Source organism: Lucilia sericata, unplaced genomic scaffold (genome assembly GCF_015586225.1).
Source record: "Lucilia sericata isolate MDLA Ls3-8-SP2 unplaced genomic scaffold, ASM1558622v1 Contig000260F_arrow, whole genome shotgun sequence".
Lineage (NCBI taxonomy): Eukaryota > Metazoa > Arthropoda > Insecta > Diptera > Calliphoridae > Lucilia > Lucilia sericata.
In genome coordinates this window covers 255546-282034 of record NW_023994285.1, presented here as the reverse complement: position 1 = coordinate 282034, position 26489 = coordinate 255546, and the positions used below count along the sequence as shown (strand labels likewise).

The window sequence follows — 26489 nt, the reverse complement described above, 5'->3', positions numbered from 1 at the left end:
TGTCTGATCGGTCTTTATTTGACCCTAGCCCCCTTACAAAGTCCTCCTCCAAAAATGCTTGAACATCATTAATTCCATTATAAACACTTGTATTTAGATGAAATTTGACATAACAAACGAAAAATATTACGAAGTATGTATATGAATAGTATAACATGACATAAAGTTTAGGGGGCCTCCTAATGCACCAGTATGTTTTGTATTTGTATATTTTCCTGTGTATATTGCTCTAAAGTGGGCTTCAATTTACTGGTTTTAGGATTTTTCTATTTTTCATTTTTTTTCAAACATATTTTTTTTTCCTTTTCACATACTCACTCATACACTTTATATTAATTTCGCGTTTGTATAGGTTTTCATATGGGTTAGTGATTTGTATTTCTCTACTTTTTGGTTTTTTGTTTGTGCTGTGCTGCTATTACGCTTAAAGCCTTCAAAGGATTTGTGTTATTTCTCAAAAAAATTTTAAGATTCTTTTTTAATTGAACTTAGCAAAGGCTTCTAAGTAAGCATATGGTAATCGTAAAGGTCAAAAGACACACACAAAAAATGTGCAAAAAGAAATTGCTTAGAAATTGTATCAACTTAACTTTTATATAATTTGATACTTTTATTTAAAAGAAAAAGAGACTTAAATTAAAGTTTTAAATTTTGAAAACCAATTTTATTTTAAGCAAATTGATGTTTGATTGAAAAAAACATTATATTTGAAAATTTTCATTAAAAGCTTTCCTCACTTAAAAACAATATGTTTAAATCTTTATAATCACCGTTTAATAAATATATATTTTTGTTTAATTAAAAGTAGTTTTTAATAATATGCACATAAATATTCATATTTAAAACTTCTGCCATTTGTAGTCCCTTATATTGTCATTGTGTTTTTTTTAATTATAATTCCCTTGATTAATAATGCAAAAATTATCTGCAAATTAATAATAATACTTACGTTAACAATTGTGTTGTATCACGTTCCACTTGAAAAAGATTTCTAGATGTATAATCATTAAAATTTGATATGGCTTTACTAATATCCTTGCTGCCATCAATGACAGCTTGATTTTTACCCCATGTCTCTATATACACTACCGACACTCGTGTATTCATGGTGCGAAAGTACTGCAAATAAAATTGAATAGAAAATAATATAATTATTTAATGTAAAGAGATAATTTAGAAATTTAAATAAATATTTAACAATTTAATAAAATAATCTTCCTTTCTTATTCAATACAAACACTAATAGTGTATTAAGTAGGTTTTGAGTTGCTAGCTACTTATTACTTTTACTAATGCATACTAGTATTACCCTGTAGTTTTCGGTTAGCTATCCCGAACGTATATTTTAAATGATTTGAAATAATTTTAAAAAGTGAGTCTCTTCAAAATATGGATTAAATAGTTTTACATATCGAGGGACTATATTCAATAGTCTCTATCTAAAATAATACAAGTTTTCAGGAGAGCAAAAAAACAGTTTATTTCGCTAGTTCGTGAAGATTTTTTAATTTTTTCTTTTACAATATATTTTTACGACCATATTCTAAACCATTATATAAAAAGAATTTTAATTTTTGCATTATTTACAAAATTATTCACAAATTTATATCAGATAGAGCTTATTTTTCTACGAAAATGTTCATTCAACCAACAGATAGAGAGTTTTTCATGGAAACATAAAATTTTTATTTGAATTAAAATCAATAAATATTATATTTTATACAATTTAATGGAGGAAAAGAAAAAAATTGTTGAAAAAGCAACAGATTATAATGTTTTGGTCCAAAATCAATGTTATATGGTTAAACACGACAATAAAATTGATTTAATTAGTATCATAATGAGCGATATCTCAAAAACTATTAAACCGATTTTAAATATTTTGACGGATTTGTGTTCAGCATGTCTAAATTATTAAGAAGACTTGTTTTGCAACAGAAAATTATCCAAAGGGATCGAGTTTGAAGCAATTTTTGGATAAGATAGAGAGTTTTGCATTCAGAATTTTTCTTTTTTTAAGATAGAGAAATTTAAAAAATGCTATAAAATTGATAAAAAATATTTTTTTTTTTCTTTGAAATTTATATCACTGATGCGCGATAGTTTGCTGAATATTTTGCCATCATAATCTCATTTTCATAAAAATGAGAGATAGCGACTATTAAATATAGTCCCTCGATATGATTTCAACTTATTTCAATAAGTCAAGAGAAGAGTGTGTCAGAAATTTCATTAAATTATCGTTAAAATTGCAAGGTTTACATGGACAACCAGACGGACGGATGGACGGACAGACGGTCATAGTTTAAATGGTATACTTTAAGGAGGGTGTAGGACCAATATTTTGGGTGTTTAAAATTGCAACCTGTATCGCAAGGTTAACCTGGACACACAGACGGACAGACACACAGACGGCCAGACGGTAATAGTTTAATCGTGTGATTCTGTAAGTAAGCTATTCTGAGCGGATTGATATACTTTAAGGGTGTAGGGCCAAGAACGCATAATACCCTCTCCACAATAGTGGTTGGAGTATACAAATTCGTAAGTCTGTTAAATATTTGCCAAAAAACAAAGTCTAGAAAGGATACATTGACTCCCTGTTAAACTTCTGGGTTATTCTACTAATACATAATAGTAGTACTTAATTATTTATAATGTTATAAATTCAATTTATTTTCCTTTTAATAAAATTTCACGAAAAAAGAACATTTCAATTAAAATTAAGTATAGAAACGAACGAACAAGGAAAAATTACAAAAAAAAAAAAAAAAAAAAAAATTACTTGCAATATTAAAACTAAGTCTTTTGCAGATTAAATAGAAATCTAAGGCAAATGAATTATTGTTGCTATTGTTGTTGGAAAACTATATTTTCCCTCTACATTTACGAAACAGTAACAGCGACTAAAAGGGCCACGAAAGGGAGGAGAGGTGAGAATACATGAGATGAAAATGCGTTTTGACACGAACATGCATGATTTATTAGCTTGGCCAACCAGTAAAACCCCAAAATATAAATAAAACAAAAAAACCAACAACATACAAACATTTACAGCAACATATAGCATGTAAGGACGGAAAATGTTGCAACATGATGTGAATGTTAAGATGCTGCTGCTTAAGTTTATTAAATAGTTTAAACAAAACACAAATACACACAACTCAAATTGAGAGGAGGGTATGAATTGGCAAAAAAAATGATTGCATGAGAAAGACTTAATAGCCTGATACTTAGAATGCATAGTTAGTTATCCTTCTATTTGAAACAACTGCTACTCCTTGCAGCAACAACAACAACATTTCAAGAGAGTTTTAATATGTGTTGCAAGACAGGACAAGCAGAGGCAAGGCAAGTTAAGATAAAATTGCATTTTAGGCTAAATGACTTGTAGTTTTCTTAAACAAATGTTATAATGAATCGTTACCATGATGATCTGTTGAACAAGGCCAGGCATTTATTTATTTTATATTTCTATAGGAATTACAAAAACAATTACACACAGACATATAGATACATGGACACCAAAACAAAGAAAAAGATAAAATGATGCTGCAAAAGAGGTATAAATACTGGGATTTGTCAGACGGAAGTGTCTATACAACAAAAATAAAAACTATATAACCATAACTCTGGTTGAAACTAAGACTTAAACTTAAATAAAGAAATAATCTTAATTATAATGTTATACAAAACAATTCTGTGGCAACAAGGATAATTTATATAAAACTTTAGCCAGTAACATTGAACGATGTCGATACTTTCCTAAGTTTTGATGCGATTTTTATAAAAGGTTGGTACAAAGTATAGTTGAGTAGGGCCTTCGGTTGGTTAGTGGTTAGCGTTATACTCTGGTAGACCGGATAGGAGGGTTTGATTTCCAACCGAGGCACTGATTAAAAAGCGCACAACACAATATATACATCCTCCTTTCTAACTAACTAACTAAGTAACTAACTAACTAACTAACTAACTAACTAACTAAATAACTAACTAACTAACTAACTAACTAACTAACTAACTAACACTAACTAACTAACTAACTAACTCTAACTACTAACTAACTAACTACTAACTAACTAACTAACTAACTACTAACTAACTAACTAACTAACTAACTCTACTAACTAACTAACTAACTACTAACTAACTACTACTAACTAAACTCTAACTAACTAACTACTAACTAACTACTAACTAACTAACTAACTAACTAACTACTAAACTAACTAACTAACTAACTAACTAACTAACTAACTAACTAACTACTAACTAACTACTAACTAACTAACTACTAACTACTAACTAACTAACTAACTAACTAACTACTAACTAACTAACTAACTAACTAACTAACTACTAACTAACTACTAACTAACTAACTAACTAACACCTAACTAACTACTAACTAACTAACTACTAACTCTACTAACTAACTAACTACTAACTAACTACTAACTAACTAACTAACTAACTAACTAACTAACTAACTAACTAACTAACTAACTAATTAACTAACTACTAACTAACTTACTAATTAACTAACTAACTAACTAACTAACTAACTAACTAACTAACTAACTAACTAACTAACTAACTAACTAACTAACTAATTAACTAACTAACTAACTTACTAATTAACTAACTAATTATCAAATCAAATTTGGGGATTCTAGTTCTAATAGTTTCCTAAATATACAATTGTTTATATATAATTCATATAGGAGGTGACAAGCATCCTATTACTAGACCGCCATTTTACCACGAACTGTTAACATGGACGTTATGTTTATTGCGAAAATTTGGCGCACTCCCACTTTTTCTACAACACTTATCGGGGCATGGCACCTTCAGTTCCTTTTGGGTAGGAAAGCTGTGTTAAAATTTCAATTGGTCCATCCGTTAGTCCTCTATAGACTTCTGAGTTTCAAGTTGATACGTGTATGTAAAAGAAAAGTGCTGTCTTCTTCTAAAATTAGTTTTTTGGTTTGTAGTTATAAAATTGATAATTGAATGTACATACATATGTATGAGCTTTTAATCTATGTATGTATATATTTTCAATATTTTTTTCTACCAAATATACCAATACCATTTAAATCGATTTTAAAGATCTCAAATTAGATCAATTCTTTTATGATAATCTTCATAACATACACAAGATGATGTTTAATAAATAATTTTCAATTGAAAAATTAAAAAAAGTGGACAAACATCCTTAGGTTATATAGCTTATATTAAAATTAAAATATTTTTTTTTTTAAAGAAATAAAACAATACACTCACATATACTGTTTGTTATAACTTGGCAATGCTTTGTTCTCATAATAAAATACTTTTCATACATATTTTTTCTAAGAATTTCCTTTAAGGCTCTTTATCGATATAATAATGCGGCAAAAGCGAAGATAATTGTTTATTCTATAGTGGAAATAAAGCTTATGGAAACTAATTTACTCACTTGCATGAATATTTCTTTACAAGAAAATTTTATACGCCAAAGAACAAAAATTAATACGTACAAATAACAAATACAAGCCGCAGGACAAAACCTTGAGAAAGATGGAAAAAATACTTATATACTTACATACATACATACATATAAATATGTATGCATAAGTTTTTTAAATGATTTAATGTGTGTGGGTGAGGGTTTATAATTTTGAAGCTTTTTTTAACATTAAGAAAAAAACACGAGTAATGAATTTTTTTTTATTTTTTGGCAAATTAAAAGCAAAAGTTTACTTTTACTTTAAAGAAATAAAACAACCCAAAATAGCAACACCAAAGTACTTACAACATAAAGGGAATAAGAGATGAAATGCACAAAAAGGGTTACAAATGTTTATTAATAAAGAAACTAATTGTGTAAACCCCTTAATAGACTTAACAAAGAGAATAAAACGTGTAAATGGCAAGTAAAAAGCCCCCCAAAAAGGCCAACTTTTTGAGGTTGCAGTTAAATATGCTTAAAGAAAGCAAGAAAAAATACATATAATTGGTTTAATTTTAAGAAAATGTTAAACAGCAAGAATAATGTTAAGGGTTTCTTTAAAGGATTTTATTAAAATTTCCAACACTTTTTCAAAACTAAACTTTAAGAATGAAAAATGAAAATCCTTTTTGTAGATATTTGTAATTTCTGAACTCGTACGTTTATATGTATGTACATATTTACACACGACTACGTTTTTTTATTTCTTCCCTCCTTTTTTTGTGAGGAACTTAAGAGCAGGGGTGGCATACGTAGTAGGCTGCAGCTAAATTCAACAAAACTAAAGGCAAAAGTGGTAGAAGAAAAACCCGGAAGTGCTTGCCAACCATTCAAACAAATGTTAAAAGTGTGTTGTGTGTATGTGTGAGTATTTGGATGTTTTAGTAAGGAACACACACACATACACCGAAAAGAATAAAAAAACAACAACAGCAATGGAAATAAAGAAAAAGAAACGTGCAAATGTTAGTTTTTTTCTAGCTTTGTTTGTATATGTGACACTCTTCCTCTGTTCCAGAGAGTATGTATGTGTTTTCGTTGAACCCAGTAGTTTTAGGAGGACTCATTCTACTCCCTTTAAGAGATATTTTCCCAAATGCTTAGTTTCATGGCTGACTGACTCGGAAAGAACTTTGTTCCTAAGTATTCTAAATGGAGGTCTCTTGAATGCTTTTTATTTTGTACTTTATACAAAAGTAATATATTGTAGTGTCAATAATTGAATTGAAATGTGATTGGAAATGACAAAAGGATCATCAGAACAGTTACCAAGAACTGCAGGGAAATTTTGTACTTCGTAATATATGTACTGGTAGTTTAGGTATATGTCCCAGTGTGTGTTTAGTTAAGTAAAACAACTGAAAAATATAATAATACTTTTATGCCTTTTGCTTTATAGAAACAGTCACGACTGACTTACTTATATTTGTTAATATGTTTGTTTGATGATATATTATTAGGTTAAAAAAAAAGTTATTTCATAAGCATAATTTGAAAACATAAACTCTAGACATGTACATCGAATTACACGAAGGAGGTATTGAAAACTTAATCAGATGATTTTTAACGAAGTTATAACTGACTGAAAAGATACTTTTTCCTTTCTTTTAAGATATATTGTTTATTGAAGGCTGGAAGTTATGATTGTAATGTAAGAGAGTGTCCATTATACAAAACTTCTCTGAAGGTGTCTGACTGCAAATTTATAAATTACTAGTTTATCACGACAGCTTCGCTTCGAAGTAATTTGGATTACAAATAAATACTTATAAATATGGAGTTAAAAAATTTGTTTTGTTTTACGCACAAAAAATACGAAAATGAAAAATTGATAGTAGAGATTTTCAGGAATTCACATATTTAATTATACCCTACACCACTCTAGTGGGGAGGGAATTATGCGTTTGTGCTGATGTTTGTAACCCACCTTAAAATATACCAATTGGCTCAGAATCCTTTTCTGAGTCGATTTAGCGTTGTGTGTCCGTCCGTCCTTCTGTCTGTCCGTCTGTCTGTCTGTGTGTTCATGTAAAGCTTGTGCGCACACTACAGGTTGCAATTTTCAAGACAATTTGATGAAATTTGTCACATACTGGTTAAAATCGGTAGAAATTTAGCCTTGCCCCCATACAACCGTAATTCAATAAAAAAAGATACCATTTGATGGACATTGATATACATACGATATGTACTATTTTATATTCTTCAATATTTAAAGCGTCAGTTAAAGAAAAAAAGTAGCAAAAAAATTAACCATCATTCAATTGGAACCAATTTTCCTCATATCTTGTAAATACTGCATTTGTGTAAAGTACTATTCATTTGTATAAAAAGTGCATTTAAAAAAAGTACCAAATTTGATCCTAAGTAGAGTTTGGAATGTGAGTTCCAAAGTGTACGCAATTAAATGTAACTAAATCTGACAATTTGTAAAATTTAATCAAAATTGCCTCAATGAGTTTGGATAAATTTAAAATTCTTATTTCTACGCCCCTTTTGGTAGATTTTCTCTTCCCAGAGACAAACCAATTAATACAAAACAGTACCTTACAAAAAAGTACCAAAAAATAAGTAAATTGTTTACTCCTTAAGTGTCCGAATTTTCCAAAAGTACCAAACTTATATTCGTAATTATTCAATAAGGTACGAATGTGATATAAATTTTACTTTTCTTGTTAACAGGTTTAAAAGATACAGGTTGTCAGGTTTAAAAGGTACCAAAAAGTACTAAAATACAGTTTTACCCGTTTACTCATAAAAAATCAAATTTCCAAAAGTTGCTATTTATGAGATATGAGGTTACCGAATCGACCCTTTTTTACCCCCTAAAAATTCGAATATCTAAAACTCCCTCCTAAGCGGATCTACATGACCGTCTAAAGATCTTGATTTTAGGTATAGACTGTGTTATGATCAATCAGTCAGTTACACAACAATTTTATAGATATAGATTTTAAAATTTAGAAATGACTTTTTCGCATAGCAAATAATCTACCACGTACTTGCACCACATACATAAACAACTGCTAGTATATTGCTCTGTTTGTAGGTACAATTGTAAATTGGTAAAGTACGTTCGAGTTTTACAGAGAAACGAGTAAAAGAGAAAATTCATTTGTACGTTTTGCAAAACTTAAGATTTATGTTTTGCATTTAAAAGATTTAAAGCCTCCTGTGGTGAGACTAAAATAAAAACTTTGGTTTTTTGCAGGAGTATTTTCTTGTTTGTATTATTTTCTCTAACCAACAGCCGACAAAATTAAAGAATAAAACAAAAAACACGACGATACAAAAAAAAAACTTTAAAGAAAACTAAAGTAAAAGTAGAGTAAAGCTTTATTTAGGTCTAAATAAAAATTAAGAAAAAATTTAAAATAAATATAAACACAATCTTATAACACAATTTTTAAGTCAACATTATACATAGGTACTTACCAAATCGGCTATGTTGGCCACTTGTATGGCATCATGTATCACCTCCGCTCGGGTGCTACCATTACGTTTATCGAACATGGCTTTGTCTACAATTATGGCAGTTTCTATGTATTTGGTGGCCTCGCGGACATCACGTTTATAGCGACCGGCACCATTTGGATGTACCTCATCAATAATACCAGCTGATAGATGTTTTGTGCGGCGTGAGAGACGCCATGAATCCAGATTGCCTGAATTGGCACAACCCTTATTGGCTTTTGTGCGTGCCTCAAATATGACATGCGGATGCTTCTGCTGAAACCAAGCACATTCAAGTATGAGCAATGTGATTTTAATAGTTATAGAATACTTATAGAGAGACGACTACAAAATACTTAAACAGGTGGAGAAAAATCTTAAATCTAAGAGTATTGAAGTGTTTTGTATTGCGACATATTGTTTAAATTATGGTAAGTATTATGTATTTGTTATGTTGTCTGTTGATAACCTGTCAATCAGTTTAGAATATATAAATAAATTTACAACCCGTATATAAATTTCAAAGATAAAAATCTTAAATTTTATTTGCAAAAAAAAAATACAAAAAGAAAATAGTCTTCATGATGGCAAAATCATGCAAAATTTTCGATTAAAGTAATTGCACATGTTATGTTTGTAGCCATTTTTATTGTCGTCGTTGTTGTTTTTTTCTTCATCTGCCACAAATTTCTTTCTCAATTATCAGTATTCAGTATGTGTAGCATATAAAAACAACAAATACCGTTTTTCTCTCATTGTGTTCGTGCATAAACAAATATGATAAATTCTGTTGCATAAGTTTCGGGAGCGGGTGTTGTATGATTGTGATGATGATGATGATAATGGTGGTGGTGATACCAAAAATCATACACAAAACAAAAGAATTGCTGTGTCAGTTAATTTTTATTGTTCATATTTGAGTTGTATGTATGTATGAGTCTGTGAAAAAGTAATAATACACCCAAAGTGTGTTCGTGCATGTGAAACTGTTTTTCTGTCTGTCTGTTTGTGTGAATACATTGAATTGAAATTTGATATTTTCTTAATTTTTTTTTATTCATAGTATGCATATTTTTGTTAGTATTTGGAGAAAAGGGGCAAAATTTTATTCCAGAAAATAATACTTGAACATTTTTATGAATAAAGTGAAGAGTTTTTTTCATTTACTACACACAAAAAGAATGAGGACTGGCATCAGTTTATTTTAGAAATGTCTTTGTAAGATGTTTCCTGTGTGTCCATGAAAATCTTGTGCGCACGCTACAGGTAGCAATTTTAAATTTTCTTTTGGCCTGAGAACGAAGATTATTGAAAGTAGTTAAAATAGGTCCGTTATTTCGCCTAGCCCCCATACAACCATATCCGCCGAATAGCGATTTTGAGCTCATAAATTTTCTTACATCTCTACAAAAATCGGCGATTGTGTTTCATTTGACCCTAGCCCCTATTAAAAAGTCCCCTTCAGAAAATGACTTGAAAATCGAAACAAAATTAACTTATAAACACTTATATCATAATAAAATTATATCACGATAAAAATTATAAGAATTGGTTCATATTTACTCTTACCAGTATAACCCCTCTTTCAGATTTTAAAATTTTTTGTCAAAAAATTGTTAAAATATTTCGTATTGACGGAAATTTTTCCAAAAATTTCCTTTTGATAGAAAAAATTTCTCTTCATATGAAAATTGTTGGAAAAAAATATTTTTATAGCAAATTTTCGAAAAATTTATAAAAATTTTCTTATATTTCTTTTTGGATTTGACAGATTAATATTATTATATCAACTGTTGGATGTTTAAAGGTCTTCTTAAATTTCCCTAAGGACATTAAATAGTTGATGCTGAAAAACTATAACCAACAATTCCATTTAGGTGTTAATATTAAATTTTCCACCTAAACTTTATTTTGTCTAAAAATTTTCAAATTTACCCAACTTAAAACATTTCTCTTCAAGGTAAACTTTTAAAGTAAATTAAGAAAAAAATCCTGTATGTTTTGCAATTTCCTTCGCAGTAATATACATACATATATGTAAGTGAATGTATGTACATATGTGAAATCCTTTTTCCCCTAGATTTATTTACTTTAAAGTAAACGAATGACATTCACTAACAAAAATTAATTAAAATTCAATTAAAATGTGTAAAACAACAACATGCTCTTGCTCCTGACAAAGTCACAGCAACAGCAGCAGGAGCAACAGCAGGATCAAAAACATGACATTTAAAACACTAACACGGATTTGACTTGTAGTAATACTTATAAACATGTGTGTAGATATGTACATATATATATACACATACTTTTTATACCCTAGACCACTATACTGGAGAGGGTATTATTCGTTTGTGCTGATGTTTGTAACGCATAAAAATATTGGTCCTACGCCTACCTTAAAATATACCGATCGACTCAGAATCACTTTCTGTCCGTCCGTATGTCCGGCTGGCTGGCTGTCCATGTAAACCTTGTGCGCAAGCTACAGGCCACAATTTTCAAGATATTTTGATAAAATTTGGACCGTACGAGTTTTTTACAACCTTACCTTCCGATTTAGGGTTTTTAACGTCAAATATACTACTATCTCACCAAAAATTGGGACAACTAAGTTTTATATGGCATATATTTTATATGGAAAATTTTTATAATGATCGGCCGTCGTTTGACCCTAGCCCCCACACAAACACCCCTTTAAAAAATAACTTAAACGTCCAAAAATTTACTTATGACCACTAGTATCGCTATGAAATTCAGTATAACTAACCTTTATATAAAATTACATCCCTCTTCCCAATTTATTGAGGATCGGCCTATATTTGACCCTAACTCCCATATAAAGCCTCTTTTAGAAATTTAGTTTTTCATCAATAATTTGCTTAAATACATCGGAATTAAGGTAAAATTCAACATAAAAGTTTCTTTATTTAAAATAAATAATATTCAAAATATACCTATGGTGTAGGGTATCATATAGTCGGCCATGTCCGACTATACTTTCCTACTTGTTTATTTGTATGTATGTATATGTATGTACATTATGTTTACGAAATTTTGTAAAATCTATAGTCATATTCCTAGTAATGGTGACTATGACAACTATTTAGTGTGATTATGACGAGGATGACAACCAAAACAACAGCAAACAAAAAAATCCGTTTAAATTATCAACACCACCAGCAGCTGTAGTTAAGAAGCAAGAACAACAGTTTGTGATTTTTGAAATGACAGTTTTAAATTGGATTTACCTAAAAGATGTTGAATAAATTTAATAAAACTTTGGTATTGTCGTTTGCAGGTTATAACATAAATATAACTTAAAACCTTACATTGTTGAAACATTAATTTGAATTTGACAAGTAAGAAAAATTTTAGCAAATATATATAATATAAACGAAAATCTAAGATTGGTTTTCTAATTTTCTAAAATTTAACTTACATAAGAAACCTAATAGTTTAAAAATAACTTTAACTTCACATTGCTATAAAGTTGACAAGTATTTTTTTTCTTTAATTTAACCAACTAAATTACGTTAAATAAATAAACAAACTTTTTTTGAAAACCACATTCAACACATGAGTTGCATTGGTGTAAATAATAAATAAAACTTGATTACAAAGGACTTAATGTTATAGAGAATTTACTTCAAACTAATCTTATTTTAAACTTTATTTATGTTGATCGAAATGTAACAAAAGATTTCAACATTTTTCATGTATTTTTTTTTTCTGACAAAAAATATTTACAGTTTGCTTTGGAAACTGACTTTCATGTCAGTAGAATGTTAAAAAAAAAAAAAAAAAATAACTAAACAAGAAATTTGTCAAAAGCTTGCTATATTTTTCTAGATAAAGCAATGTTGTTTTTGTTTTTCTAAAAATAAAACTCTTGAGATTTAAAATGCAAACTCCATAGAAACTATAGAAACAGAATCAAAATCAAATTGAATTGAATACTCTCCACATGACACAATAACAATTGAAAGAATGACAAAGGCATGTATAGAATTTCACAAAATGTTTTTCTTTCCAATCAGACAATAACGAGAATCACACGAAACTTAGATACAGATAAAAGCCACCTACATACAACATGCACTCATATATACATACATATGTATATGTATGAATGTTGATACATAATATATGTATGTATGTGGAGAAGTATCTGTGACAGAGACACAATAATACTATTTAAATACAAAATACCAGAAACAGTTCGAAAACTAAGACTGAAAACTGAATTTGATTGATTTATGTCTAATGCGTAATGTTCAACACAAAAGATTAAAAGTGATGATATGTGCAACACACATACATGCAGGGATACTCACCCGTACACTCTTTTCTAGACAAAAATATATTTGCATAAGGGATGATAGGGAAATTGTACTTTTTCTCTTCTATTAGTACCAGATTCCAGGAATTATAGTATACGCACAATTGGGACGAACGACGATTTTTTCGGAACGAATATTCGTCGTCAGAAATAGAACACACTTGGTTATATGAAAATGTACACAATCATTGCGTATGACGAAATTCGTCGTACGTAACGAACTATGCGATTGGTTTATTTCTATTTCTTACGCAGTCGAACGACGAATTAATTGGGGAAAATTGTTTTAAAACCAATTCGGGTAGCCTGAATTTGCTGAAATTTTGCGGTTCTGAGTACAGCTAATGACAATACAATATTATGAAAATTCGAAGTTATGTTCGAAAAATTTTTTATGCTCTTAAAATAATCTCTGGAAACTAAAAATATAATTTTCGAAAATTCGAACTTAAGTTCCAGTTGGCAGTCTGGAGAACATTTGATGACACTACAATGCTTTGTTTGAATATTTAAAATTAAGTTCGAAAATTCGAAGTAATGTTCGAAAAAATTTTGAAGCTGTTAAAATAATCTCAAAATCGGGGATATTCACAAAAATATAATCTTAGTTCTTTTCAAAGTCAATTTCTTACATTTTCTAATTTCGAAATAATGTTAGAATAAATTTTAAAGCTGTTAAAATTATCTCAAAATCGTGGAGATTCACACAAATATAATTTGTGTTTCTTTTTCTTACTTTTTCCAATTTCGAACAAACAAATTTTGAAACGAATTCGCAGTACGAATAATTTGATTGTGTTCCATTCGACGAATTTACGCAACGAATTTTTGTCGACAAGTTCGTCGTGCTATACGAAATTCGTCGTTCGCCTCAATTGTGCGTATACCATTAGTATTTGGAGTGATTTTTTTTTTATATTTGTATAGAAAATTATTATTTTTTAGAAAATTTTCAAAATTATTTTTATATAAGTGTTTTGAAATTATCTTTATTTATAGAAATTTTCCGAAATTATCTTTATTTAGAGAAAATTTTCGAATTTATCTCTATTTAAAGAATATTTTCGAAATTAGCACTATTTTTGGAAAAATCTTGAAATTATATCTATTTAAAGAAAATTTTCGAAATTATAACAATTTATAGAAAAATTTCAAAAATTATCACTATTCATAGAAAATTTAAAAAATGATCTATATTTATAGTAAATTTTTGAAATTATCATTATTAAATTAACTGTATTTGTAGAACAGTTTCGAAGTTATCAAGTGGGAAATTCAAGTGGGTTGAAAATTCGCTAGTGTTAGTTCTTAGTAGGTGGTGATATCGCCGTAGGTAGTGCAGAGTATTAACTAATCCGAAATCTATTCTAAACAAAACGAGCAACATCGAATAACATTCTAAACTGACTAAAGTATGTCATTCCATGGATATGTTCACTTAAATATTATAGTTAAACTCCAGACAACAAAACATTATTCTTTGAAACCAATTCTGTAAAGATATGTCCATTATAGGAACAATGTATGTATAATATTAAATAATTTTCGGAAATTAGTTTAAAATTTTAAAATTTGCAGTACAAACATTAAATCCAAATTGTTACTTTTTACATACATATAAGTACTACATCTTCTATTCCCCTGATCTGAGTACCTATAAGATAAATGAGTGCAAAAGACATGAAAAGTTTCTATGTCATAGACAAACATCTTTGACAATTAATAGTTTGAGGCAAACCAATATTTTTCGTTGTGGTTAAATGTTCCTTCATTCTGTGTTTTTCTTTAGCCCAACTTCCATCACTATTCCAAAATAATCAATAGAAAGGTGGTTGCAAGGGATGTCAGAGAATATTTGAATCTTTGAATGATTTAATGAAGGCATAGAAATGAGTGAGTGAGTATGTGTGAGTGTAACCCTGCAAATACATTTGCATATGATGCAGTGCGTAAAGTCATTAAATGTCTATATATGTGTGTTTTATGCATCAATTACAATAACAAGAACAACAATAACACAAACTTTAATAGATTGCAAAAACAAAAAAAAAAAAAAAAATACAAAAGAAAAGCAAGAGATTGTATTCATGCTGCTGTTGTTTTTAAGTTTTTTTTACCTCTTTTGTCAGGAACAAGAACAACAACAACATCTATTAATAGCATGAACTTTCAATACAAACAAGGTTATTTACACATATGCACAACATGCTCTAATGAAAACTCACTTTAGGCTACAGTGAGTTATAAACATTTTAAAACAGTGATCGGCATTTATAGACACAGGGTGCTGAGAGACTTGAATATAACATTAAGGTCAACAAAATTCTTTAGAATAAGTTTTTTTTCCAGAAAAAAAAAGTTTGGTCAAAGACTATTTACTATTTTTTCTCACTGTAAGTAGGATCAAGGCATGTAACTATGCATATAAGTATGAATTCATGTGTGTGTTCATTTGGGTGTGTAGGCCTGTAACACTCAATAGTTGACCTCACTTAAGTTTATGTTGTAAAAATGCGCACATTTATAGAGAAACATACGTCATTGCTAAGTAATGTTCATTAGGGTGAATCTCGAGCAGATATGTTTATGTTTTTATTTAAATATTTTAAAAGTTCAATCTCAACTATAAGGTATACATGAAGCTTAAGTCTAGTCTATAGTCTAGTCTATAGTCTAATCTATAGTCTAGTCTATAGTCTAGTCTATAGTCTAATTTATAGTCTAGTCTATAGTCTAGTCTATAGTCTAGTCCATAGTCTAGTCTATATTCTAGTCTATAGTCTAGTCTATATTCTAGTCTATATTCTAGTCTATATTCTAGTCTATAGTCTAGTCTAGTCTATAGTCTAGTCTATAGTCTAGTCTATAGTCTAGTCTATAGTCTAGTCTATAGTCTAGTCTATAGTCTAGTCTATAGTCTAGTCTATAGTCTAGTCTATAGTCTAGTCTATAGTCTAGTCTATAGTCTAGTCTATAGTCTAGTCCATAGTCTAGTCTATAGTCTAGTCTATAGTCTAGTCTATAGTCTAGTCTATAGTCTAGTCTATAGTCTAGTCTATAGTCTAGTCTATAGTCTAGTCTATAGTCTAGTCTATAGTCTAGTCTATAGTCTAGTCTATAGTCTAGTCTATAGTCTAGTCTATAGTCTAGTCTATAGTCTAGTCTAGTCTAGTCTAGTCTAGTCTAGTCTAGTCTAGTCTAGTCTAGTCTAGTCTAGTCTAGTCTAGTCTAGTCTAGTCTAGTCTAGTCTAGTCTAGTCTAGTCTAGTCTAGTCTAGTCTAGTCTAGTCTAGTCTAGTCTAGTCTAGTCTAGTCTAGTCTAGTCTAGTCTAGTCTAGTCTAGTCTAGTCTAGTCTAGTCTAGTCTAGTCTAGTCTAGTCTAGTCTAGTCTAGTCTAGTCTAGTCTAGTCTAGTCTAGTCTAGTCTAGTCTAGTCTAGTCTAGTCTAGTCTAGTCTAGTCTAGTCTAGTCTAGTCTAGTCTAGTCTAGTCTAGTCTAGTCTAGTCTAGTCTAGTCTAGTCTAGTCTAGTCTAGTCTAGTCTAGTCTAGTCTAGTCTAGTCTAGTCTAGTCTAGTCTAGTCTAGTCTAGTCTACTATAGTCTAGTCTATAGTCTAGTCTATAGTCTAGTCTATAGTCTAGTCTATAGTCTAGTCTATAGTCTAGTCTATAGTCTAGTCTATAGTCTAGTCTATAGTCTAGTCTATGTCAGTCTATAGTCTAGTCTATAGTCTAGTCTATAGGTCTAGTCTATAGTCTAGTTAATAGTCTAGTCTATAGTCTAGTATAGTCTAGTCTATAGTCTTAGTCTATAGTCTAGTCATAGTCTAGTCTATAGTCTAGTCTATAGTCTAGTCTATAGTCTAGTCTATAGTCTAGTCTATAGTCTAGTCTATAGTCTAGTCTATAGTCTAGTCTATAGTCTAGTCTATTAGTCTAGTCTATAGTCTGTCTATAGTCTAGTCTATAGTCTAGTCTATAGTCTAGTCTATAGTCTAGTCTATAGTCTAGTCTATAGTCTAGTCTATAGTCTAGTCTATAGTCTAGTCTATAGTCTAGTCTATAGTCTAGTCTATAGTCTAGTCTATAGTCTATAGTCTAGTCTATAGTCTAGTCTATAGTCTAGTCTATAGTCTAGTCTATAGTCTAGTCTATAGTCTAGTCTATAGTCTAGTCTATAGTCTAGTCTATAGTCTAGTCTATAGTCTAGTCTAGGTCTAGTCTATAGTCTAGTCTATAGTCTAGTCTATAGTCTAGTCTATAGTCTAGTCTATAGTCTAGTCTATAGTTAGTCTATAGTCTAGTCTATAGTCTAGTCTATAGTCTAGTCTATAGTCTAGTCTATAGTCTTAGTCTATAGTCTAGTCTATAGTCTAGTCTATAGTCCTAGTTCTATAGTCTAGTCTATAGTCTAGTCTATAGTCTAGTCTATAGTCTAGTCTATAGTCTAGTCTATAGTCTAGTCTATAGTCTAGTCTATAGTCTAGTCTATAGTCTAGTCTATAGTCTAGTCTATAGTCTAGTCTATAGTCTAGTCTATAGTCTAGTCTATAATCTAGTCTATAGTCTAGTCTATAGTCTAGTCTATAGTCTAGTCTATAGTCTAGTCTATAGTCTAGTCTATAGTCTAGTCTATAGTCTAGTCTATAGTCTAGTCTATAGTCTAGTCTAGTCTATAGTCTAGTCTATAGTCTAGTCTATAGTCTGGTCTATAGGCTAGTCTATAGTCTAGTTTATAGGCTAGTCTATAGTCAAGTCTAGTTTATAGTCTAGTCTATAGTCTAGTCTATATAGTCTAGTCTAAAGTCTAGTATACATTCTAGTCTATAGTCTAGTCTATAGTTCAGTCTCTAGTCTAGTCTACTTAATCGCCATAAAATTTATAGATACCTCCTTAATAAACAAACACTGATACACACACACAAATAAATACACAATTCCCTATACAAATACAAATTGCAATGATTCTATTTTTGGAATATTTTTGATTGAAGGATGTTGTTGACGACGTTAGAGCATAGTTTTGTATTTTTTTACAGAAATTTACTTGCTGCTGCTAAAAAAAAAAACAACAAAACCCTGATTTAAATGGGATTTTAATATCATGCATCACAAATTAAACCTGTTGAGTTGTTGTTACTTGTTTTCTGGGTTCACAATTTTGAAATTTGTTGTATTTTTTCTCTTCGAGGGGACTGAGATTTTTAAACAGAAATTTAAATTAACCAACAGATTGACATGACATAAATCTTCAATTACAAGTTAATGTGATATTTTTTTAACTAAAGGATGTTTGCATTTAATTTTCCTGCAGTAAAAAATTTAACATATTAAATCCTTTAATACAAAAGTGACCCAATTCTGTTTAGTATTTAACAATTTAAATTTTAGTTTAAATTACGGATTACACCCAGAGAAAGAAAAAGCTCGTTGAAGTTGGTATTAGTCAATTGCTATAACAATATATTTAGTTGTACCAACGATATTCATGTGGGACTGCTTAATGTGATCGTATCGAACTTTTTGTCGGTCTCAGTTTCCATTTTCTTTAACGATGGATTATTTGTATTAGTTCTTTTTCTCTACAACAAAATTTACCATCATTATCTCTGTGTGCAACTCTAAAAAAATAATTGAGCTTATTTCCGTTGAAAAAATTACAAAAATGGCCGAACTAAATAAAATATTTTACTCGTATTTGTTTAAATTCTTGATAATTTCATTTCAATTCACATCAATGTGATTTGTTTTACTTTATTTTTCTACCACGAATCGTTGCTGCTGTTGTTTGTATTAAAATGTTGTTGTTATTTGTACTGATTTTGTTGCTGCTGTCGTTGTGGCTTGTATTTGCTGCTGAGATTTTAAGTTGCTATAAAACTGGCTGTTTGTTGTTATTGTTGGGGTTTTTAATGGATTTGTAATGAAACATTGAATTGCCCTTAAAAAATATATAAATGAAAACAAAAAATATCGGGTGGCAACAAAGTGTTTTATAATTGGTTGTATTGTGTTTGTGTAGGAGGTGTTAAGAGCGCGTGCAAAAAAATGGAAAACAGTAGCTGAAATTGACTGTGGTGTAGTTGTTTATTTTTTTTCAATTATATGTTCATGGCATTTTACTCTCCCTTCGTTTCCCTTCACTTTTTAGCCATTTTAATTCATTTATTTCGACCTTAACATTTCGTCCTTTTTATTTCTTTGCTCTTTTGTTTGTGTGTTAAAATGTATTATTGAATAGATTTTTAAAAGCCATGTAAATTTTTGATTTTAATTGAAACTAATTAATAAACTTAATTGAAGCAATTAAAAACAAAGTAAACGTTCGGAAAATAATAAAACAACTATTTGTTTGCTTATACTCGGCTATTGATTTAAGACTTTGCAAATATTCATTGTTAAAATGCCGGTAGTTGTTAGTCAGTTTATTTTACTGAAAATCTTAATTTCTATTATAAGTTCTATTATAGAATTTTTTTGTGCTGTTGTTTGTTTGTGCAAATTAAAGGAAATTGAAATATCGAATAGAAAAAAGAGAAAAAACTATATAAAATAAACATATAATTTGCTTATAAATTTTACAAAACTCAAATAAAAAGTTAATTTGTTTGTTTATTTTCGTTGAAAAATAATTAAATTGCTGCTATTTTCCGCTTCTTTATTCAAGAGAATAATTATTGCTAAATTGACAATATTATTGTTAAAAAAGTTGTTATAGCGAATTAGTCCTTTAACAAAACAAAGAGGAGTTTTTCATTGCTCCAGAGGTACATGCCATTCATTCCCTTTAGGCTTCAGTTTACTTCTATGTTTTGTGCGTTTCCGAACCAGGTCAGCCAAAGAAAAAGTGCAATAATTAGAGCATCTACATGAAGTAAGAAGATTGTTGTCAAAGAGCATGCAACGCCTCACCAATCGTATAATCTATAGACTAGACTAGACTAGGTTAGGCTAGGCTAGACTAGACTATAGACTAGACTATAGACTAGACTATAGACTAGACTATAGACTAGACTATAGACTAGACTATAGACTAGACTATAGACTAGACTATAGACTAGACTATAGACTAGACTATAGACTAGACTATAGACTAGACTATAGACTAGACTATAGACTAGACTATAGACTAGATTATAGACTAGACTATAGACTAGACTACAGACTAGACTAGACTAGACTATAGACTATAGACTAGACTATAGACTAGACTATAGACTAGACTATAGACTAGACTAGACTAGACTATAGACTAGACTATAGACTAGACTATAGACTAGACTATAGACTAGACTATAGACTATAGATAGACTAGACTAGACTAGACTATAGACTAGACTATAGACTAGACTATAGACTAGACTATAGACTAGACTATAGACTAGACTATAGACTAGACTATAGACTAGACTATAGACTAGACTATAGACTAGACTATAGACTAGACTATAGACTAGACTATAGACTAGACTATAGACTAGACTATAGACTAGACTATAGACTAGACTATAGACTAGACTATAGACTAGACTATAGACTAGACTATAGACTAGACTATAGACTAGACTATAGACTAGACTATAGACTAGACTATAGACTAGACTATAGACTAGACTATAGACTAGACTATAGACTAGACTATAGACTAGACTATAGACTAGACTATAGACTAGACTATAGACTACTATAGACTAGACTATAGACTAGACTAGACTAGACTATAGACTAGACTAGACTATAGACTAGACTATAGACTAGACTATAGACTACTATAGACTAGACTATAGACTAGACTATAGACTAGACTATAGACTAGACTATAGACTAGACTATAGACTAGACTATAGACTAGACTATAGACTAGACTATAGACTAGACTATAGACTAGACTATAGACTAGACTATAGACTAGACTATAGACTAGACTATAGACTAGACTATAGACTAGACTATAGACTAGACTATAGACTAGACTATACTAGACTAGACTACTAGACTAGACTATAGACTAGACTATAGACTAGACTATAGACTAGACTATAGACTAGACTATAGACTAGACTATAGACTAGACTATAGACTAGACTATAGACTAGACTATAGACTAGACTATAGACTAGACTATAGACTAGACTATAGACTAGACTATAGACTAGACTATACTAGACTATAGACTACTAACTAGACTATAGACTAGACTATAGACTAGACTATAGACTAGACTATAGACTAGACTATGACTAGACTATAGACTAGACTATAGACTAGACTATAGACTAGACTATAGACTAGACTATAGACTAGACTATAGACTAGACTATAGACTAGACTATAGACTAGACTATAGACTAGACTATAGACTAGATTATAGACTAGACTATAGACTAGACTATAGACTAGACTATAGACTAGACTATAGACTAGACTATAGACTAGACTATAGACTAGACTATAGACTAGACTATAGACTAGACTGGACAATAGACTAGACTGGACAATAGACTAGACTATAGACAAATGACTGTACAAATGTTTCTATATAAGTTGATAATTCTCCAGCATTTTTAAGTTATATTCCCACTGTATAGTTGTACATCCATTCAGAAGCCATTTATGCAATCAATTTTGAAGAGAAAATAATTCAACGATTTTTTTTTTTTAATATTATAATCTGATAACTGGAGTTAAAGGTGCCGTTTTTCTGATTTTGATTAATTACCAATAATCAATACATAGAAGTATCTAACAAACCACGCCTTAAATATAACGACTAAAAACGATTTTTTCTATAAATAACTTTCGATTAAGCTTCACAGCTTATCAGCACATTAAACCAACTTCATGTAATGAGAAATATACTTCCTAAAAATAAGACTCAAACAAAAACGTGATCCCAACACTTTTGTTACAAAAACGAAAAAAAAAGAAAAGTATCAGCCTTAAAGGAAATCATAATGAAAAGCATATAAAATTGTAAATGAAATCTTTTTTTTTATGTTTTTCACATTAATATGTACTTTACTTTGATCTCTGGCTTTTTCTATATACAAAATTACAGTCCGTTTTTTCGTTTTTTTTTTTCAGACAGCAAAAAAAACCAATCATTTTATTCAAGCAATTTGTTATGGGGCTTTAATATACTTCTTTTTTTTCTACTTTGGTAGTTTCAAATGCTTATCAATCATACGTCATGTTTGTATGGCGTTCAAGCAAAATAGAACATCACAAATGTGTGACGGAGTGAGTGACATGTAAGTATGCGAGACAACTCCTCTTTACTTGTCAACCACAACCAATATTTAGAAAAAAAGTCTGATATGAGTATTCAACCTACTTTGCTTTATTTTGGGGTTTAGAAATATGCTCAAATATAATTATATTTTATTTTTAAAATCCCTAAAGAAATTTACAACTTTTTCAAACATTTCTATTAATTTTGTTTATAAATTTTACTTCCCGCCTCCAAAATTTATTAAGCCTTTGACAAATTACCAAGAAAAAGTCAAAATTTAAACCTTTAGAGAAAATTACGGAAAAACACAACAACAACCAACAACAAATTAAAAAAAAATCAGTTAAACCAAAAAGATTTTTAATTAACAATGTATATTTAAACATGTAGAAATATATGTAAAACTTTTTTTAAGCACAAAAAATATTTTAAATAAAGAAAAGAGAAAAATAGCAGCTAATCTCGAAAATACATGAAAAAAAACGACAAAATGTTATAAAACCACAAACTCCGCGCCTCACATAGTGGCCGGGTTGGTTGGTTGGTTGTTTGGTGTATATGTATTTAACGAGAGTATATGTGTGTGAGTGTGGCAAGTGATGTGGCAAAGTCTTGCTACAAACAGGCGGCAAATAAAGCAAAAGTATAAAAACAAAAATTATAAAAATATATGTGAACATAAAAATGAAAAAAAAAAAAAAAAACTTGGTCCTTCTCACTCAACCAACATAGCATAACCAAAAGTAACCTTTATCACATGCCCACTTCAGCTCTTTCCTCGTCAGGCACTTCAACGTCATCGTCATCATCACTAACAAAAGAGCTAAAAAAAAACTGAGCCAACAATTTTTATATTTTACTTCACTTTAGCCTTTTTTTATTGTTGAAGGGAAATTGTAAGCCTGGTTGTACATATGTATGTATGTGTTTAAAAGTATACGGTTACCTAACATAAAACCGCTTTCAATCCTTTTTGTGGGAAAAAAATATATATGGGAAAATTCATAAGACTGTGTTTTTTTTGTTAGTTTGTTTCTAATTCTTTGAATTTATATGTTTTTTACGTGAAAAACAAAATTTTATTTAAACTCTAGGTCAAAGTAAAAAAAAATATCCTTTTTATAACGAATGAGTGTTAAAATTCACAAAAAAGAACAAGCTATCGATGATTATTGTTACTATTGATTATGGAATAGCAAAATATTTTGAAATTTAGCTTAGAGTTAACTGTATGTATGTATGTACTGAAAAAGTTCATAAAGAATCTTAGTTATTAAAACTAACAGTTTTGTTAAGCCCTGAACCTAAATTGCAAAATTTGTTAATATTCATAAAGTAATTGATTTATGAACTAAAAGGGAATAATTTGGTCCTTTGGCAAATTAACATCAAAACGTGAGATTAACAAGATTGCAGATTAACAATAAAATGTACAGAATTTGTATTTATTTTAAATTCTTACTGAAGTTACTAGAGATTTTTAAAAGACTTATGGCAGATCTTAATACATACATATATAGGTTAGATCCTCTAAGGAATATGTTTTCAAGGATTATGTTAGAATAGTTCATTTGTTTAAGTATTTTATATAGGATTTAATCAAAACATCGATATAAAGACGAGATTTAGATTGGAATAAAAAGAATTTCAGTGTAATGCTTAATCGAGCCACATTATATTGAAACCCTTAAAAGGTTTTAACACATTATAAACAGATTGGTATAATACGAAATATATGTACTTTCCTTTGTTACAAAAAAATAAAAAAACAAGTAAGAAGTTATGTCGGACGAGTCGGACCATATAATACCCTACACTAGTTATAAAAAAATTGCGATTTAGTGTTCATAATAAAGCATTTAAGTTGAATTGTACCTTGTCTCATATATACTTTTGCCATTTTTTGTTGAATAAAATTGTGTATATTTAAGTCATGTTTCGAAGGGGGCTTTGTATAGGGGCTAGGGTCAAATGAAGGCCTGTCATCAAAAAAGTCATCAAGATTATGAAGGCTAGTATAGAACTTGGTTTGGCAGCTTTTTTTTCGAGATGCGAGTATATAGAACATAATTATGAACTTAAAAGCCCTACTCGGCGGGTTCAGTTGTATCGGGACTATGTCAAATATTGGACCGATGTTACCCATTTTCAATGGGATTCTCTAGTATTATCTTCAAAATTGCGACCTGTACTTTGATTACAAGGATTACAAGCCCCTTTCGGGGGTTCAGTTATATGGGGGCTAGGTGAAATAATGGACCAATCATAACCTTTTTCAATAGGCTTCGTCACTGAGACAATATAAGAGATCATGTACCAAATTTCATTGAATTATCTTCAAAAATGCGACCTGTAGTTTGATTACAAGGTTTATATGGACGGACAGACGTAAGGACGGACATAGCTAAATCGACTCAGAAAATGATTCTAAACCGATTGGTATACTTTAAGGTTTGTATAGGACCAATATTATTGTGCGTTACAAACATCAGCACAAACCCAATATACCCAATATAAAGTGGTGTAGGGTATAATTAAATGAAAAGTATCAACCTTAAATGAAATCGTAGTGAATAGCGTATAAAATTGTACCCAAAAACTTTTTTGTATCCTAACCACTTTAGTTTGTAACTCATAATAATGGTGCCAACTGAAAATAATTCAATAAAATTTGGTATATTAAATTCTACTGAGCCAAGGAAAAAATTGTTAAAATACCCCATACAATAAACCCCCGAATAGGGCTTTGGAACTAATAATTATGATTAAAATACTCGTATCTCGACAAAAAGTGGCACAGCTAAGTTTTATACTGGCATTGATGACCCTGCGGTCCATATTTTGCCCAGCCCCCATATATAGCCCCTTTAGGAAATTTAGTTTTTCATCAATCTATTACTTATATTATGAAGCCTGGTATGAGTATTGAAGTGATTTTCTGAAGGCGACCTTATATGTAACGTAGGGTAAATTATGATCTGATGTCCACCATACATTACAATATAATTTTTGATTGCATAAAACTAAATTGAGTAAAATTTTATAAATGATTGCTGTATAAATAACAAATTTTTGGCTCTTTAAAGCTTAAACTATATTTCGAGTGCCGCGTGTTTGGGGCCTAGGCCAAGTCATGCACCGATATTGTTCATTTTCATTAATAGAGAATATTTATGCAAAATTGCAACTGTTTAGCGCCTCCCGTATATGCTTTTGTGGGTCTATGACCAATATTTCTATGTGTTACAAACGGAATGACGAAATTAATTTAATCTTCATCTTTTTAGATGGTACAACATATTTACTTTAACTATTATTAAATACTTAATAATAATACTTAATACTTTTTTACTAGAAACTCCGAAATAAAATACTCAATGTTTCGATAAAAACTCGTTTTTGACAGACGGACATAGCTTAATCGACTCTGAGCAATTTAATATACTTTAAGCGCGGGTGTAGGACCAATATTTTTGGGTGTTACAAACATCAGTAATAGGGAAAATAGTTTATTTATCATGAAATTTAAAAATTATTTAGTACCTTTTTCCCGAGGCAGGAGAAGGCCAGAAGTTTGAAATTATTTGCCCATGGGACCTTTAATTTAAATATGTATATATGCACATACTCTTGAAAATTTATCACCGACTTTTATAAATAAAACCATAAAATAACAATAATGTGAGTTTTGTTTGTGGGAAATGAATGAAGAAAATTCCATAAGGTATTGGTAGGTAATGGCAACGATTTTCAAGGTATTTATTTTCAAAAAAAAAAAGAAGAATAACACAAAAAAAAAACAATAATAAACAAATAACCAAAAGATATTACCAAAAATATAACAAACAAAACAATCACATAAAGAAGGAAACCAGAAATACAAAAGGTTGTAATGTAAAACAAAAACATCATATACATATGTACATAAATATGTATGTATATGTAAGTACTACAAGCATAAATGTTCTTAAG

General features: G+C 29.7%; 1 protein-coding gene across 12 annotated transcripts in view; it reads right to left on the bottom strand.

Annotated features, from left to right (window-relative positions):
- The window catches only part of LOC119602889 (disintegrin and metalloproteinase domain-containing protein 9), a 333169-nt gene that overhangs the window by 81105 nt on the left and 225575 nt on the right, over positions 1 to 26489 (bottom strand). For all 12 annotated transcript variants that reach the window (XR_005231379.1, XR_005231380.1, XM_037954681.1 and 9 more), the window contains exons 9-10: positions 8930 to 9220; positions 950 to 1119 (exon numbers count right to left, since the gene is read on the bottom strand). Coding sequence is in view for 10 of the 12 variants with exons in the window: in XM_037954681.1 (XP_037810609.1) it covers positions 950 to 1119; positions 8930 to 9220 (461 nt within the window). In the remaining 2 variants the exon portion in view is untranslated. The remainder of the gene's footprint in view (positions 1 to 949; positions 1120 to 8929; positions 9221 to 26489) is intronic.